This window comes from Anomalospiza imberbis, chromosome 5 (assembly GCF_031753505.1).
Source record: "Anomalospiza imberbis isolate Cuckoo-Finch-1a 21T00152 chromosome 5, ASM3175350v1, whole genome shotgun sequence".
In the NCBI taxonomy this organism is placed as follows: domain Eukaryota; kingdom Metazoa; phylum Chordata; class Aves; order Passeriformes; family Viduidae; genus Anomalospiza; species Anomalospiza imberbis.
Genome location: NC_089685.1, coordinates 20,917,404 through 20,936,700, shown reverse-complemented (window position 1 = coordinate 20,936,700; position 19,297 = coordinate 20,917,404). Strand labels below are relative to the sequence as shown.

The 19,297-nt window shown below is 35.9% G+C and overlaps 1 protein-coding gene across 3 annotated transcripts in view; it reads right to left on the bottom strand.

Annotated features, from left to right (window-relative positions):
• The window catches only part of POT1 (protection of telomeres 1), a 59,837-nt gene extending 40,797 nt beyond the window's left edge, over positions 1 to 19,040 (bottom strand). The window contains exons 1-8 of one of the 3 annotated variants that reach the window (XM_068189835.1): positions 18,638 to 19,040; positions 17,917 to 18,002; positions 14,270 to 14,403; positions 10,027 to 10,099; positions 8,603 to 8,694; positions 4,705 to 4,815; positions 2,833 to 2,880; positions 1,555 to 1,669 (exon numbers count right to left, since the gene is read on the bottom strand). In XM_068189835.1, the coding sequence (XP_068045936.1) occupies positions 1,555 to 1,669; positions 2,833 to 2,880; positions 4,705 to 4,815; positions 8,603 to 8,694; positions 10,027 to 10,099; positions 14,270 to 14,392 (562 nt within the window). In that variant the 5' untranslated portion in view covers positions 14,393 to 14,403; positions 17,917 to 18,002; positions 18,638 to 19,040. Of the gene's footprint in view, positions 1 to 1,554; positions 1,670 to 2,832; positions 2,881 to 4,704; positions 4,816 to 8,602; positions 8,695 to 10,026; positions 10,100 to 11,953; positions 12,229 to 14,269; positions 14,404 to 16,567; positions 16,588 to 17,916; positions 18,003 to 18,637 lie in introns of those variants that run through there. The other 2 variants (XM_068189836.1, XM_068189837.1) reach the window with 2 other exon arrangements.
• Positions 19,041 to 19,297: the final 257 nt, after the last annotated feature.

The following is a 19,297-nucleotide window of genomic DNA, read 5'->3' as shown; positions in this document are numbered from 1 at the left end:
TTTTTTCTTCTATTTACTTCTCTTTTCTTTTAAATCTCAAGGTTAAGTACTTGAGATATCCTTAAGGTTAAGGGAGGGGAGAGAGGAGAATATAATATTTGTTAAAAATTTAAAATATCTTAAACTCTTGGGGAAGGAAAGTTAGAATATAGTTTTGAACACTTCCAACAGATCTTCTAGCAGACAAAATCCCATCTGTCTCTCGTATGAAGCAAGACCCAAAGCACTTTCTTGGACAGTTTTCAGAACTCATGAAGTTCTCATATATAGAGGTGTCAAACTATATGCCCCGAGCAAAAGCATGCTCAGCTAAAACAACTTTCTCTGCAATAAATGATTTATGAACATACTGAAAACTCATTTAATTCATCAGTGTTTTAACACTCACCTAATGCAATAATGGCAATGAAAATGATGAACTTTTAATTATAGATTTTATAAACCAACAAGACTAAATTAGGTACCAGTCCAGTGGCACCCATCTTCAGTGGGAACACAGTGCAAAACCTCAGCCTTATGCCTTAATATGTGTGAGAAAGAGCAGCATCTTATACTTCAGGGCATATCTATATAGTGAATAAACACCCATGTGTATAAAGTACAGTGGCCTCACTTTCCATGCTTCCAGGGGGCATCAGCTTGAAGCTACATGATTCTATTATTACAGTGTCAGACAGAGAATGTACTGGTGCAGAATTGGGCCAGATCTAAAGCAGCTACAGAATTTTCTGACAAGAGCCACTTCATGCCCTGACAATGCAGGACAATCACTGACCATTTTGTACCCTCTCAAGCAAACAACACTCTGAATCGTACAAAAAATCAAAAACCAACATTGAAATATTTGACTGGCTAGTGAACATTTTTACTAAAAACCCCAGACTAATTAGAACTGTACTAGAGATTTTCATTATAAAGTAGCAAGTGAATTACAACTATCTTCATAAATAAGAAATATCAGATTATGTCCCTGTTCTTCACTGATACTAACATTATTTTAATAATTTCAACTGAAAATATACAGGGAAGATGTATCAGGAAGTTATTAATGACATTTTAGCAAGGACTAGTTGCTAAACAAATAATCATTTTCCCTATTAAATTTCTACTACAGAAATTGAAGTGATTAACTTGACAAATAACTCAGCTGAAAAAAATGTCTCCTAGCTGCTTCAGAGACATGCTACTTCAAAAGTTGGTGCATTTAACTTCCCGTTTTTACGTATCTGGAAAGAATGCTGCCCTAATGATTTCCAGCAATCAGTGCTTGTCCAATTAAAATGTTTCAAGTCCTCAATTCCCTGAAGTCTTGTTACAAGTTGCTGGACAAATGATAAATCTCCTTTAAGAACTTTCTTCATTTGCTACCTCCACCAGACTGCCTAAACTGACTGATATCTCTTATCTATTTGTTTTTCTGCTTCCTTGGTATTACCTGGTCAAAGCTATGGTCAAAGGATCATGTAAATTTGTTGTTCTGGTTGATTTTGAACAAACATAGTAAGAACAGTTCTGGCTGGAGGACATCTCAAATCTCATTAATATAGTACATACCAGTTCCTTTGCTAATATATGGAGGCTTGAAGAATTTCACAACACCATACACATTCACTACAGTTCCATCTTTAAGATGATTCAGAGGAGTATACACATATTGTGGAGCAACAGACTGAAAAGGCATGATACAGTGAGGGAACAGAAGAAAAAATTATTCAAACATTCACACGGAATTTTGTCTTTTAACATCATTTATCCTCAGACATATTTATTTATTAAAAAAATAAATAAAGATTATCCATTTCATTGTATCTTATTCACTTGAGACTCAGAAAGCACACAAGACTTTTAATTTCTTTCTGTGATTGCACCTTTCTTACAATAAACCAACCAGCTAATTGAAGTAAGTTTCAATACATGAACCAGGTGAGTAAAAGTCATTACAATAAAGAACAGTGAAAGACAATTTTTTACTGATTCATTTTTACATGTCCATCCAGAGGACTTTTTAAAGCACATAAATAAATAGCTTTTTATTTCTGCTTGGCAGTGTCACTGCACAGAATCCTTGTCTTGGGCTGGTGGGGGGGGGGGGGTTCCTTTCACAGCCACTGCACACATCTTCTGATTAAAATACCACAGCTGCTGGAGGATTAAAGAAATTAAAGGCTACTTTCTACAGTTTAAGGACTATTCTCCTCTCATCTTAAGGTTACTGATTAGACTCTTTTAAAGAATATGAGTTCTCTGAAATTGACAGCTTAGGTTTTCAAGTACTATACTGAAAAAATGAAATTGTAAATAAAAATTGAAAACAAGCTCTATCACCATTGGTACTGAATCTTTAACACCATGATAAAGAGCATTAAAATTTCATAAACCAGTTCCTCTGCCTTTAAAATACTATTTCTTGTAGAATTTTAAGTCAGACACATAAGGGCTTGTTCCAAACAGAAACCAAAACAAATATTAAGACCAGTATCCTAAGTCTGATTTTAAATCAAAGGAAGTTTCATATTTCCTTTTTAATTTTTACAATACAAGCATACAATCTTATTTAGATCAACAGTTACCTTTCTAATTCAAATTTCCTAAACCAACAAGAAATCCATTTGGAGACTGAGATGGGAACTATAGTACAAGTATAGAAAATGTAGTACTTTTTCTGTATTTTATTTTGTGTTCCAGATATATTATCAGAAAAGTAAAAGCTAAATTACTGCTGGGATAAGTGTATGGAAGCAAATTAAACAGGAACAAAAATGAATTCCACACCTTCTTATTAACATGCAGTTAATCCCATGTGATTTAAAAATATCCCAAACACAAACTTACCACAGATGCAGTTTCTGAAGCAGCAGTTGTTCTTGGTTTAGTGTAAATCTGTGGAGAAAAAATAAAAAACTTTCTGATTACAAAATTGAAGTACTGAAAATATAACAACATTTGATAACTTTAAAGCAAATACAACACTATATAGAAATATAAACCAGCCCTACAGACATTTTTACCGTATCTGAATCACATCCGAATCTAGTAAAATTTGAGCTGCAGAAGAAAAGAAAGCAGTATTTACTGCACTTACACTCATACAAAAGGTTCTTCAAAAAAATACACACATTTTCTAAAGTCATCCAGTTGAATATGTTAGGTCACATTAACAGAGTAGCACTTGAAAGCTGGAAGCCGCAAATTTAAAACTGCATTTGCTTAACATATACCTTAAATGGGTTTAAGGTTTTGTACATAAAGACGTATGTACATGTCAATGCTTAGAGCAGATCTATTCTCAGTGACTTGTTATTTTCCTTTGGGGGAAAAAGTTCACCAGAATGGGATAAATTTTATTTAAAGATAGTTCCTCAGCTTTTTGAATCTTACTCATAAGCCAGACTTACCTTCAATGTAAGATCTTTTAAAGAACTAATCATGGAGATTTGATGAAAAGCCAACACTCCCCACTCTCCGTGAGGAACATAGGGCTCAGCCACCATCCCGATGCCACAGCCCAGCCTGGCTGCCAGACACACAGCCCCAGCTGTACCCTGCCTCAGCACTGCCCACTCCTGCCAGGGATCTGCTTTTGCACTCCACTTCAGCTGCATTCCTGAAGCTGATCTCACTTTTCAACAGCCAAGTGAAAAGTTATGACTGGGGAAGTGAAGCACACACAAAGTCTGCTCATTTGAATTAATGTTAAGCATCCAATATGTGTGTGTAACCAAACAAAGTGCCACAAGCTCCATTCTGTGCTCAGTGATGAGATAAATGCGTCAGCACAACCCAGGCACTCAGGGAGCTGCAGTGTCTTTGGGATTAGGCTGTATGTCACGAGGTCTTGCTAATACTCAGTTGAAGGCCTAGTATAGTTTCTAAAATTTAGACACTTTTAGTTTTACACACACCTATTCAGACTCAGGGCAGTTTTGCTATCCATAATCTTCAATGAAAAATATTTTTTCTACCTATGTATCATCATCATCATCAACAGATAATGAATGTCATGAAACAGTCTGCACTATCATTTTAAACAGTTTTGTTTCTCACTGAGCTGTGTGCCAAGTTTTAATTACCTATAGAGGTCAATTCCAAAACAAAAGTGCCTTTCTGAAATTTAAAAGAAAAAGTATTTTTTTCTTAAATTTAGGATTTAATTAGACAACAACTATATAGCTAAAACTAAGCAGAACTGATGTGAGAATACTACAAAAGAACAAATATTTTACTCAGGACAAAAGGGTACAATTCTCTGTATAAAATTAGATTATAGCAATCCATGTATTTGAAAGGCAAAAACTACTGATTTGGGTTAAAACAGTATAAACCCATAGACCAGAGAAAACTAAAAATTATAGACCTGAAATCACTCTTGCACTCTACCTCGTCTGAATTACTGAAATGTGTTATGCACAACAGTAGTTTAATCAGCTCTAGGAATCTATCAAAAGCCAACCATAGTCAAATTCTTGCACTCAACAAGTAGAAATTTACCTGGAAAATAATTTGGTTAGGGCTATTATAAAATTACATGTGCGCACACAGACAGAGGATACATGTAATGTTTACTGATGAACATGGTAAAGTAACCTGTACCATTTCAGTTTCTAATAGATTTTACTGATTTTTTTTCTATTATAAAGCAAATGTTAATGTAAGCATTTTGGAAATGTAAAAGAAAAGAAAAAAAAAAATCGGGCAACCACGTACATAAATGGCTGATCCAGCTTCTTCAGACACTTCCAGGTGACAATCATGTCTACCATCCTCTCTCGCTGCAGGCAATTTTATCACCTTAAATCCTGCAACTATGAAGGTTTCCTATGGAGACAGAGCAATAAACAGAAAATTTCACAGACTCTAACACATGCTCTATTTTAAGACTATATAACGTGAAATTTCACCCTAAAGTCTCAAGACACTGAAGAAACAAAAATCCTGAACAAACTGTAAAAACTGTCTTTAAGTTTCCCAATTTAGTCCTTCTACCCATGAAACTTATATTTACAACAAATGCCAGAAAACTTTTTTTTTTTAATTCTGCTAAAATTTTCACACTCGTGATGCTACTGTAATGGAGTACTACTTTTGACAAAGCCTAGGGAAGAAGATTCACACTGAATAAAGCAAAAGAATCATTCCTTTTTGAATGAAATAAAGACTGCCTCCTTTCTGGTTAGCTTAACTAAGGTAGAAAAGAAATCACACATCAGACCTGCAGCGATAAAATATTTTTTCTTAGAGCTTCTTTCCCATTGAATTACAGCTGTACTTTTAAGAAACTCTCCTATAAACTCTGTTTTGGCTGGATCAACAGCTTCCTTAAAGGGTTAAATAGGTAGGTCAATCAACAGGTAAGTTTCTGGTGGCAACAGAGACCTTAAAAATGTCTCTGGCATCACTCCTGAGATTCTGGCACAGAAAGCAATTTTAACTCTATTTTCACTTTGGTACAAAGCTCCTCAGACACATCAAAATGAACAAGAAAAAGAAGATTTAAAGGGCACATGATTCAAGTTCCAGCAGCAGCACATGTTTTTAGTAGCAACCTCAACCAAATCAAAAAGAAAAAAAAAGTAAAAATTAAAAAGGAGGAGAAGATAGAGAATACATTAAATATCTTTAGGTAATGAGAGGTGATTAAAAAAGCCATCTGATACAATGTAAAGCTCCTTTACAGTCAATTCCCTTGCTATCAGAACTGCTTAGCAGCGCTGTGCCAGTGTGCTCCATTCCAATAAACATGTTAGACTTGGAATCCTATTTCTATTCAAGCTTCTACCAAAAGCCCTTCCATAAACTTTTACTGAATAACCTTTCTTCATGTATTTATTTGATTACAACAAATAAAAGAGTTTTCTGATTGAAGTTGACAGTTTTAGCAAATAGTGCACTATGACAGCGCTTTTTTTGCTATTTCAGCAATCTGACAATGCTACGCTAAATGATTTAAGATCCAAAACCTTAATATTTTGTACAAGAAAAAAGAAAGGCTCCTAGATTAAGTGACAGTGATATATGCAGTTATTAAAATATTGGGGGAAAAAATTCTGCAGAAAATATACATTTAATCAGACAGTTTAATTCAAAATGAAACTACTAAGGGCATGGTGATTTTCAGGTAGTGACAGAATGCACACTTTGACTGAAAAGTAATATATAAACCTGGAAGTAAGCCATACTCAAAGCTAAGTTAAAACATGTCAAAACAATTAGAACACTCAGTATTCTCTGCACCTCTAACACGCTGTCCTACTAACATACATGAAAGTTGTTTCATTCTTTCCAGATACAGAAAGACACAAATACAAACTTCAGGAAGCTCCATGAGTTTTGCCAAAATCAGGTGTTAGTACGTGTGTTTCCTTTCACTGTTAGCTGGTGCTACCCAGAATGTTCCTTCAACAGTAAAATCAGCCTTTATCTAAAAAGCTATGTCTTGCTTAAACATTATTTCCATTTCAGCATTTTATTAGAATGTAGACTGCACAAGATTCTGGGATAGGACTGCTGGGACTTCTTCAGGTAACTTCTCTTTTCTTGCTCTCCTGTGTCAGAAGGAACTTCAGAATTACATGGACTCAGCCTTTTAACAAGCTGATAATAAGTGAAAAAATTTTGGAGTAGTATTAGGTCACTAGTGATTACTCTCTCGTAATATATAAGCCATACATAGCACCACATTAAAAAAAAAAAAAAACCTCTCAAACTGTGAAAGGACTGTGTAATTTCCATGAGAAAAAGACAACACTAACCTCAAAATCTAGTTCAATAGGCAGAAAGAACAGATACATTCTCAGATTTTTTTACAAATTCACAGTCAACCTTGACAGGTTGTGACTTGCAGTTTCTAAATAGGAAAAAAAAAATTTCCTAATATTTGCATGGTGCTTTGAAATTAAATGTTATATTAGTTTTCAAAATAGATTAGTTTCCATTTCACGTTTAGCTAAGAAGATCTTGTAATTGCCTTAGGAATCAAAGCTATTTACATAAATTGGTGGATTTTGATGCCAACAGAAGTATATTGCATAAATAAATTATGAGATTCAAACAACATTTTAAATGGTAAAAACAAATTCTATTACACTCATTCAGGAAGTGTGAAATACAGGAAATAGAATATTTTTCCTGATGGTTATTCTGTTACAGATAGAGAAGACTCTCCGGAGACAACATGGTTACTCACATTTTTTGAAATCGCCAGCTCCTCCCCTTAGCTACTTAGCTAAAGTTCTTACAGTATCCCAAGAATGATATGGAAATTAAAAAACACTAAAATCTGAACAGGTATGCAGCAAATAAACACTACTTTCTGGACCATACTGAAGTTAATTCTTTAACAGCTAAAAAAGAGGGGCTTTATTTCAAACTCTGCTAGCTTCAGAAATCACTGTTTCCTCATATTCATATTCTTCCCAAATTAAAATCTCACTTGAGACATGAGGGAAGCACCATGAAGGTTCAGTTCACTGGAGAAGAACAAACTGTGGTTCTAGTACACCTTGGCTGTCTAAAGGTTGTTGCCTGTGGGTTGTAGTTTCCAACCCAGCTGTTTAATAATGATCTCTTTATGTTTTAATTGCTGCACAGTGCCCTGTTCAACATTTGTATTTTTATCAGTACAAAACGGACTTGTTCATTGAATTTAAAAAGATTTTGCAGCTTGCATATTTAGCAAATTAGTTCAAGAACTTTGCACACTGGCTTCCCCATTAAAATTGAAAATTACATGGAATTGAGATGTCTGTATAAAGACTGTAATTTGCCCAGAGAAGTTGTGGATGCCCCATCCTTGGAAGTGTTCAAAGTAAGGTTGGACAGGGCTTTGGAGCAATCTAATGAGGTGAAATATGTCCCTGCCCATATGTCCCTCCCCATGGCAGGAGTGTTGTAACTGGCTGATCTTTAAAGGTGCCTTCCAGCCCAAACTATTCTATGATTTAGTGTGAATTCATATCACAAATGAAAAAGCACTAACATGAGCTCATAATGAATCTTATACTAATTTTAATTTCATATTTGGCTAATATTGAAATGTCAGTAAACTGATAAGCAGTCTTATAAACACACTGAGGTAATTGTTTCTATCTTGTTTTCCTTCTTTAGTGGTAACACATTGTCTCACAAACTCACAGGCTGACTTGTCTAAGTCTTTTACCTGGAGCTAATCAAAACAAACTTCTACCTCTGACAAAGCAAGACATCAGCACCAAGTTAATAAAAAAACCCTGTATGCACAGTTTTGAATTTTTTTAAAAATCTTTTAGTGCAACTGTCTTTTAAGTGAATTTAATTATAAAATATTATCTTATCAAATGGCAAAACATTCAAAGTATGACTATAAATGGGTGACTTCTCTATTGTCCATATTCATGATCCTTTGCTTGCTAGGTAAACAGCACTGATAAAAAGAATTGCTTTATTTCAATATCAGTGTGAGAAAGAATTTACATACGCAAATATTATAGATTTGAAGGGACTGAACAGACTATTTCCAATTTTAGGGCTAGGTAGACCAAGACAAGAAAAGAAATCAACAACATCTGTGAAAAACAATTCCTAAAACAAGAATTTATATGTACATATGTTTTGGTGGTTTTCTTACCCCATGGTGTATAATTTTTGCACAATCCTCTGCCATTTTTCCATATATGAAAACATTGATGCTGTTGATCTGGGAACACAAGTTATCCGAATCTAGAGGAAAAAAAGCGAAAGTTATTCCAATCACTGTACCTTCTCCAAAACAAAACAGCAGTGGAATGAGATTTACAAAACAAGTTGATCTACAGTCTAACATTTTTCAATTAATGTACAAACAGGAAATGTGCTAACTACAGGTATATTGCTTAGAATATTCTTCATAAGAGGATTAAAATAAGCCTGTTGTACACCAGTGTACAATTAAACAGAAATTAAAAAGATTTCCACTTGGATAATTCAATGTATAGTGTTAGATTAACAGTCACATTTACATAGCTCCTATTGTATTATAAACTGAATATATTCTAGGTCATAGAAATATTAATAGCCTTCCAGGAAGACTAAAGCAGAAATCATGTTGTTATTTTTAGAGTTTTCTACTTTTTACTGTTTCAATGATTTAGATGTGCAAACTTATGTTTCTATGGAGAATATGCATGAACTCTCTTCTGAACAGTCACTGAAATCAGCAAGACTCAGGGAAGTTAACCATCCCTTTGAGAAACCTGGAGCCAGCAGCGACACTGACTGAGGTCCCAACAACTCCATTCACCTCTGCTAACACCAGGCACAGGCAGCGGCACCAGGCAGCATCTGCACACTCCAGGCCTGCTGCTCAGGACTCAGCAGGCTCAGAGGGAGCACATGTGATTCTCTAGCCACTGTAAGGAATAAGCTGAGAATGAAATGGAAGGAAATGGAAAGTTCAAATTACCTCCTCCACCCTCCTGACTGGAGGGGATGATAAACTTAAGACTTAAAAGGAACATATTAATTTTTCATATAATTTAATATCATAATGAACAACTTGGGTCTTTCAAACTGCTAATCTAGCTACTGGTATTCAAATACTTGAGTAGTCAGGTGAAATTTCCTTTTCTTAAATGCTTAAATTAAAACAGAATGAAACATAAATATTTTGCTGCTATTCAAAATACTAACTGACATTAAAGGTGCTCTTACATAGTATATGCTATATATATTACGTGGTAACTATTAACATGTGGTAACGTGTGCAATTTTCTTGGTCCTTCTTACGATAAGCAGTTTGAAAATATACTATTAAAGCTATATATATAGCTAATATCTTCCAAGGACAGTCTTCTAAAAAGTTATGCAACAAAAAGTCTACTGAAATATAAAGACTAGTTTCCATTGTTTCCATTAACTTACCTGGCATAAGTTTAAGATAAACATTTTTTTTTAGAAAATGAACAGTTTAAGAGAGTATTCTAAATCTAACACTCTACTGAACACTCTACAAAAGCAGGAACTACTGATTTTACTGTAGTACCATAAATTTAAAATGCATAAATAATATACTACCTTGAACAACAATCTTGAAAAAGTCTGTTCCATCTCCGAGTTTTGTTAATGGGTAGGAAAGAGTAACTACTCCCTACAAAGCAAAAAATAAAATAAAATGTTGTGAACTAAGACTGTATGCCTCCAAGTTACTGCAGTACTGATAACAGCTGAAACATTTATAAGATAAAAAAGGCAGAATTTATGGAAGAAGCACAAATTACCATTTACATTCTTAACAAAAAAGGAAAAATCAGCTGCTATAGAAAGCAATAAAAAGCAACATTCTTGAGATATAACAAAGGAAGTATTACATGCCAATACTATTTAGATACCACCAACTAGATGATAAACAATAAAACAGTAGCTATGGAACTATACATGTAACTTTTATAAGTTACAAAATTAGCAAAAAGGACTAGAGTTTTAGCACAAAAGCTGAAAGGCATCTGAAGAGGTAGTGATCAAAATCTTAAGAGATACAACTCCTCCAAAAATATTGGCAAAGGATTACTACCTAAATATCAAAACAAAATCACAGTCAAGATATAATAGACACATATGAAGATAAAATAATCTTCTGTGAAAAAAATACAGCTGTAAGAAGAGCATTACAAAGTTTTGAAACTGTCATGTCCTAATTATTTGTCAATAATACCAATGTTCTAAAAGATCCTATTATTTAAAAATTTATTCAAAATACTCTTTTTATTATGATGCTGAAATTACAATGAAGCAAAAATCAGCAACTTCAGTGATGTTAACATCTCTTTGGAATCATCATATCTAGTTAGAAAGATGGTACCATCAACAGTACCAAAAATGTCAGTCAAGTGTATTCTTTCACAGTATGGCAGATAAAGCACTGTAACCTTCTCAAGGATAAAACCACAAAAATTGGTTCAATAAAGAAAAATAAAATTATTGAAAACAGACTCTGTAAAATGCTTAAAAAACTACACAAACAGCACAAAAACAGACTAAAAGTTTTCTTGTAAAAAGAGAGCATAGTAATATGTCTATAAATGCAACATTAAGAGGACAGTCAGGTAAATCACAGTGATTTTACAGTACATATATTCAGTGGGAAGCTTAACTTAAATGCTAGCAAATGCTTCTTAAACCAAACCAGGATAAAACATGCAGCAGGGAATTGCTACTCCAGAGGTCTTCCAGAGTAAAATTTGTCCTACAATGTCCTAACTTGGACATTGTAGTAATTGGAGGAGTAATCCAAAACAAATTCAACAAGATTTTACTATCTGTTTTATAAAGAAATAATACCACTCCACAAAACCTCAACATTATTTACAAATGCTGATTTCCAAAATAATTCGATAATTTAATCTCTTTAACAAAACTCATTAGTTTTCTCTGTGAAAAGCAGGGACTTACCTGTTAAAAACAGAAAGGTTTCTCACTTGTTTTCAAAATTACAGCCTTTTAAAAAATGTCACTATATATATACACACACATATACTCATTATATAAATAATTGTTCTTACTGAGATTGTCTTGAATTGTACTCACAGGTAAAAAAAAGACTACTTAATTTTTCTTGTAGTAAAGTCTTTGCAATGAAACAGTCACCTCAGGAACACTCAACATTCACAGATATATTTCTTTCTTAGTAAGAAATTTCGATCTGCACCAGCACATTATTTAAAAGTGAAGTTCATTGATGCGATAGTGGCTGCTTTTTCACCATCTTTATTTTTTATTTTTTCCCTTTAAATCCCAGTATTTTCCAAAGAGTTTTCAAATTCTGGGATCATGTTCTTTGCTATAATGTACCGGCCCCTCCACTTTCCTTTGTATCCCAAATACCTACACCATAGCAGGTGTTAGTATAGTTCTCTTCCCCACCTACTACCCATTTCCTCATACTGCCCCATTGCCTTCTCCACAGTCCTGAAACTCCTGAGCTCCAAACTTCAAAAGAAGCTACCTTAGCAAAACCTGCTCAAATTGGCTCTTCCCTCACAAATCCTACACTGCTTATTAAGCTCAGAAGCAAACGTTTTCCTAAAGGGTTTTTCCAAAACCCTCGACATTCCATATGCCACCAGACACACTCTCAAACCCACTATGGACAATTTTTCGGCCGCATGTGTCTCTGTCCTTATAAGGCCTTGCTCCCTCAGTTTGGTTCTATAGATGATTTGGCGGCTGATTTTAAGGTTTGGTTCAGATTTGCCACAGCAAAATGCAGATAATTATGAACTAATAGGAGAAGTCATCATGTTTAGTTAACAGACAGCATGACTGAGGAGGTACAAACATTGCATGAGCTGTTTCTCCACAAATTTGAAACTTGCAGTTTTCAAAGAGGTGCCAGGAAGATAAAACCATGCAGAAGAACGAAAGGACTGAGACACACAAGTCAGACAGAAGCATCCCAAATGTTTTTTATTGCTTTTCCCAGAACACATTTCATAAAAATCCTCTTCTGCTCTTCCCTCCTTGTCAAAGCAGGACCTGATCCCTATTTTGGCAGGTCTAGAGTGACAGTGTGCCACCACTAAGATAACCTTAACATCAGTGCATTCTAAGGTTCACTTCAAGCTCAGCCTGCAGAACAGGATTTTCCTTCACATTTAATGGTGCATTAGCACCAGCTTTATCAGCTCTCCACTTGGGCTGCTTATGCCAAGATGTTTTAGTCACCTACTAATTCATGTCAGCAGCAGCATGAAGTTCTCTTAACATAAGGCAGAAGTCTGAGAAAGAGTTTCTACACACTTTCCCTTTCAGATTCAGCTATAGCACTGCATGTAGCTTTAAATCATAGTTTGGTAGCAATTGCTCTGCTTTCCAAATGGAAACATATATTTCAGCAGAAACATTTTTTAATTTACAATGCATTTTTGTCTCTTTCACCACTTTCTTCTGAACAAGAATCCCTGTTCTTCCATGTCAGGGCTGCTTGCAGACATAGCTCTCAAAGCAGGAATGTCTATGTTTTGTGCAGGTGAACAGGGGCAGGAAACTACCCCCTGAGGAATAAACCTCGTTTGCTAGCAGCAGTGGCTATTGACGTTTCCATTTGTTCCTTTACAAGACCTGAGGGAGGCTGAATCATTCTCAATCAAATCACCTCCTACACCACTCAACTGCTGCCTGCTTCCAAACAGGGCAGTTCTGTTCCTTCAGTATACCGAAGTGCACCACTCCTGGCATCAATTTCACACCACAACGATCCAGTGCAGAGTGACAGCAGCAGAAAATTATCCTCTCCCTAGCAATATGGATGGTCTTCTGCCAGTTTCCTTCCCATAAATGGACTCAATCACAGGGTCATATAAGCACTACATTTGGAACTGAGAATATACAGCTGTGGTAGCAAAAATGTTTCTTTCGGATACAGAAGAACATTAGATCCGTTCAGTTTGTATTTTTAAAATGTTTGTGCCATTTTTTTTAAGGATTCAAGACAACTTAGGTTTTCTACAGAACCAAATTTCCTTAATTTTTTCCCCCTTTAACAGATTGAAAGAAAGCCTGGGTTAATGCTGGTTTCCTGATACATAAGCATCAGGGATGCCTAAAATGATTCTCAGACCCACAGACAAAAAAAGTTAAACAGGACAGAAAAAGAACACACTCAAGAATTGACACTGAATTTTACAGAGAATACTTGTTTTTGGCATGAAAAAGTTATTTCTGCATTTCACTAGTATAGCAAGATTGTACTTCAAATCTGAAATATATTTGGGATTACTGTCAAACATAAGTGCACACTTGATAATGATAAAAAAGATTAATTGTATCTTGATGCTGGTAGTTGCTACAAGCAACACTTTTCATAAAACTGGATATTGCATAATTTGATACAAAAGGAGAACTACTTTAGAAGTTTTTGTTACTCTGAAATCTGATCTTTAACAGGATTGGGGTGCTTATTACTATTTCTTTTAAACAAAATACCACTTAACCTCCCCCAATCCCTTCATTTTCAGAACATTCTGCATATTAATGTGTTTTTAAATTGGTCCACAGCTTACAATCTCTGAAAAGAGAAACCCCAACAAAATTTTAGTCTGATAAGAGAGAGGGATAGGACTGTGAATCAATAAAGGTAATAGCAACATGCAATGAAGTTCAAGAAGGTCATAATTTTTCACTGCTTAAAGATATGCAACAGATGAACACAAAGACACACAGTTGCAGAAAGTCACCAAGTGAGATGGAATACGAAAGTTCCTTGCTAATGCAGCAGGAGCTATTTCAAAGCAAGACAAAATTTTTTTACTGGTCAGTTTACCTGAATGTATTTGTTGGTATGATCACACCCTTCTTGCAAATGTTTTAAATTCTCCTTCTGCAAATGGCTTGGTAGTGGAATCTCAGATTGTCCTTCAATGATCTTCAGCAACTGAACAGGCATAGCTGCTTTATCTAAACAAAAATCATGAAAAGAGTCCTGAAGATCCTCATTTTGTTCAAATTAAGAGTTACTAGAATTTGCACCTTACTCAGAAGGGGAATATTTACCTATTTCTCAACAAGACAGTTTAATTTTTTAAAACTAAGAATTTTCAGAGGGATTAGCCTCATCTCTTAGTATCACACACAGCAACTAGAAAGTAACATTTCCTTGGCAAGAGACAACCATCCAAATTACTTGATTTTTCAAACATTCCAAAACACCATAAATGGCAATAAAATATTACTTTACATATAAACAGAAATACATATAAATGCAAACGGTAATGTAAACAGTGTTAATATTTTATGTACAGATATTTTATGTACAGAAATACAGATAAAAACCACACAAAGACTTTGAATGACTCCTTTCCCAGCACAAGGTCATGGACAAACAGCCCATATTCAGTTTTTTCTCTATAAGAAAATTTGACTGCAAGAAATTAAAACATTTTTCATTTTAACTTAAAATCAACAACACATGCTTATGTACAGATTGAAAATTCTTCATCAATTAATTAAGGAAAAAATAAGAAAGAAAATGAGTATCTACAGATGGTAAGCATGGAAGGCACTTGGAACAAGGTAAGAAATGTATGACTGTGTCATCTATGGCCCTCACTGTAACAAAAGTCTATGAAATAAATTACTAGTGACAGTGTTCTATTGCTGAGAATAGGGGAGAGGAAGAGTAGTCTATTGCAGTGAAGTTACACATAAGAGAAATAGAAAAAAGTGATCTAGCAATAGAGAGCTATTGCTGTATTTTCTCATTACATTGTCATCTCATTTCTTCCGGGGGTATCTTTATCTTTGCAGTATAATTTTTATTTCAAGTGGGTATCTAAAAAAAGCCACAACATTATCAATCTTCTGTTTGCAGTATGTTTCAATAAAATAAGCAAAAAACTAATTCTGTTTTCTGAAAATCCAAATGGCAGTATTATAGCCACAGCCCTAATTTCAAACAGTTTTAGCAGTTTTTATATGATAGTAAAGAACAGGAAAGAAAGTATTTCCTATAGTTCTGAATGGACAAAAAAAACTTGGTAATCTACTCAGTAAAAGCTTACACTACATTTCAGTTACAGTTCAAAAGAGTTTTTGCAGTGCTATGCAGACTGAATTCCATCAAAATATTCAATTATAATTAAATGGAATTGGGAAACCATTGCAAAATGGAATGACCAGTGAATCATAAGCTACAAACATAAGTCAACACATACAGATGCAGAGAGCAAAATTATACACATTCTTTTAAACAGTAACTTATTCTTCAGAAAAATCAAAATTCCACCTTATTATTACTCTAATAACCAAAGATATCAGACTTCACTAATAACTCATGACTATTTCTCTTGTTGTGAGCAACCCTTCTTTCTCCTTCCCCATTTTCCAGGAAACTCCCCACTGCTGTTATTCTCGTCTAATAGATATAAGCAAGAAGTCACAGTCACTCATGACATATCAGTAAAATACTTTGGTATGAGGATGTCTCAGATGCAATGGCACATATAGGGTGACTAACTTTTGTTTTTTCCTAGCTTCCAATTTACATGAGGAGGAAGGAGGCAGAAATGAAGCATTATGAACTGACCACAAACTCCATTCTCTGTCCCTTGCACTGCTCAGGGGGAGAAACTGGCAGAGAAATTGGAGTGGAGCTAAGCCCAGAAAATGGGAGAGGTGAGGGAAAGGGCTTCAGATTTTTTTCTTATTTGTCATTATCCCACCTAGGTTTGATGACCAGTAAGTTAAATTACTTGGTTTGAGTCTCTTTTGTCCATGTAAATGGTGAGTGATCTCCCTGTCTTAACCTGCAAGCTTTTAGTCATATTTTCTCTTCCCTGTCCTCCTGAGGGGAATAATAAGAGCGGCTTTGGCAGGTACCTGGCTTCCAGCCACGGTCAACAGCACAGAGCTGGGAGGTGCAGTACCAGACAGGTTTAAATTTCTGCTTGAGCTGAAGCAGAAGTAAAAGCCTGCTACAAAGGTGCAGATGCTGTTCCTGCTTTTGACTAGAGAGGTATTATAAGTTAAAGTTTCTGTAAGATGATACTAAATGAGGCTAAAAACAATGCCTTTATCCGTATGTTTTCAAACACACACCACAACAGCACTGTCATTAGCTTACTAGGATTTCAAGTCTCCAGTGAAAACAGCAGCTGGAAGATTTACACAGTCTTTCAGTTCAAAGTATCTACTTCCCACTTTATTCTAGCAGATTGAGAAGCTGATCTATTCCACCTAGAAAGAATCAACTTCAAAGTTAATCAGCAATATTGATCTTCACCCAGCAACTGTATAATGAGCCAGGGAGACATACAACATAACAGATTAACTATTTTTTATCCTGTTTCTCTCTGTTACACTACTTGAGCAATTAAAAATAGATTTTTCTGTTTGGTTTTTTTCTATTTTCCCATGAAGATGTCTTAACAACACATAACATTGTAAATAACATTCCAACAGAAAACAAGTGGGATGTTTCTACAGATCTTAAACTCCTATATATATAAAACTAAGGACATGTGTTCTGACTGCTAATCTCTGAACCTTTCAGATTCTTGTTCCCAGCAATTAAAATCAAAGATATGAATATCAAGTTCTAAGAGTTATAACAAAACAAACCGGTAAGAGCGTTGGCTTTCAAAATCCACATGAAGATATTGTTAGTGCTGTCCTTGCTGTTCCCAACTCTTCTGGAGAGCAACTAAGTGCAGGTAAGTAAGTCTGTCAAGCACCTTTGTTGCTCTCAAAAGCCTGACTAACACTGACAGGAATCATTCCAACTTGAGCCTAAGAAGCCCGAAAATGGTGTCAACAGAGCTATAAAGAAGGATGGATAGAAAATGCGGGAGATGGATGGTGAGTGCTGCTGCCTAATATCTGCTCCCAACAAAACTCTCCTGTAGAAAAGCAGGTTGGGTTCATGGGATGCTACAATGGATATTGAAAAAAATCCCCAAACAAAACCAACAGAGACTGCAAGAAAGGCAGACGGCTGCATAGGACACTCCTTGAAGAGGAGTGAGATACAACACATACACAAAGCAGAAAGAAGAAGACTGTGAACTACAAATACCTTTTGCCTTCCAGTAATTAAAGTGACAAAAATTTGGAAAGTGAGCAAACAAAGAGCTTCACAACTTTAACAAAGAATTATATGAAAGGATGTAGACTGTTTAAAGTAGACTATATACTGTATATAGGATGTAACCTACAATTTAACACCGCCAGAGAGAATGTGATATGCAACAGTCAAGTGAAATATAACACTGACGATGGCTGTGGTCTTAACTCTTATGTGCTGCTCTGCCCTATCCTTGACATTCTGCCTACTAACTAGAAAATTTAGTCCTTTCCCTACTACCAAGAAATACTTCAGTCACACACAAAAATTACATGAAGAGAATAATGTCATTTTGGGAAACAGAAGAGTATAAAACACGTGACTAAGTGGACGTCTGAAGGAAACCTCACCAAAGTCTCATGAAGAATGAAGGAATAGCCAAGAGCATCAGCATCTTATTGATGTGATCAGTCACAGCAGTAGACACCTGAAGCCCCTGTAAACACAAATACTATCAATATTCAGGCTAATTGTGCAAAAGTCAAAATGATTATGAAATAAGTCATGCTTCATTATAAAAGCACACACCTGTGTAGACCAGACACACATTCCTAGTATATTTTATGCAATACTTTGTCATAAAAATGAACATCTGCAGCTTGAACAGAATAGACAGTACAGAACTACCACAAACCCAATCTGCCATCACAAGACAAAGCTTTTGTCATACAGCAGTCTTAATGAAATCAAGAAGACCATCAGTGAACAAAGTGTGTAGTCGACTAGAATTTTTTCAAAAGTCTAATTTTCTAATATATTAGTTCCTTGAGAATTCTCAAGAAGTGAAAACATCATGTCAGATTAACTAAAATAGTAGGAGGAATCGAGTAAGTAGCATGACACATCTTACTCCCTCAGCTGCAAGGCTTCAGCTTGCTCTTGCTGAAGACCACTTAACTTTTTTGGGAGCTATGTCCTCGGCTGCTCTTACTCTTAAGAACAAGGTGATACTTAGTTTCCTTAGAATACAACAAGGTTTCTTAAGCAAACAGAATTTCCTTTATTTCAGATTAAAATTTACTTTTAATTTACTTTACTTTTACTGCAAAAGAGACAACAATCAATCATTACCTGTGGAAAAGGGATTCTTACACAGCCATTATTATCTCAACAGTACTTCAGCTCCAGAAAGCACCAATCCGCTGCAAAGTAGCGGCCACAGGAGAGGGCTACCCTGCAGATCCCACACTTCACACGATATGAACGAATCGCTTCAAAAGCCAATCCACCAGTTACAAGAAGCCGAGACCTTTAGAACCAAGACCATCAACATAATTATCAACTAAACTCCCCTTTCGGTTTGCTCAGTGCCCGGAAAGAAACTTCCAAAGCCGTGGAGCACTGTGCGGGGACTCAGTTCCCGGAGCAGAGCCCGTGTGCAGGGCAGCTGCGGGCCCGAGGGAAGCAAAGCCGGGCCCAGAGACCCGCCGGTCCCGTTTGTCCCGGTCCCGTTTGTCCCGTTTGTCCCGTTTGTCCCGTTTGTCCCTGTCCCGCCTCGCCGCCTGCGCCACTTCCGCCCGACCCCCGCTCCGGCCGCGCACTGCGCATGTTGGGGCGGCGCGCGCATGCGCACCGGCGCTGTGGGCATACCCGGCCTGCGTGGATGGGGACGGGGACTGGGATAGGGACAGGGCTGGGAAGGGGGGCAGGGACGGGCTGGAACCCACGGGTGCTGTTCTGTTTCTCTTCTGGTTCTGTTTTTTCATGTCTGTAAAAGATCTGTTTAGCAGT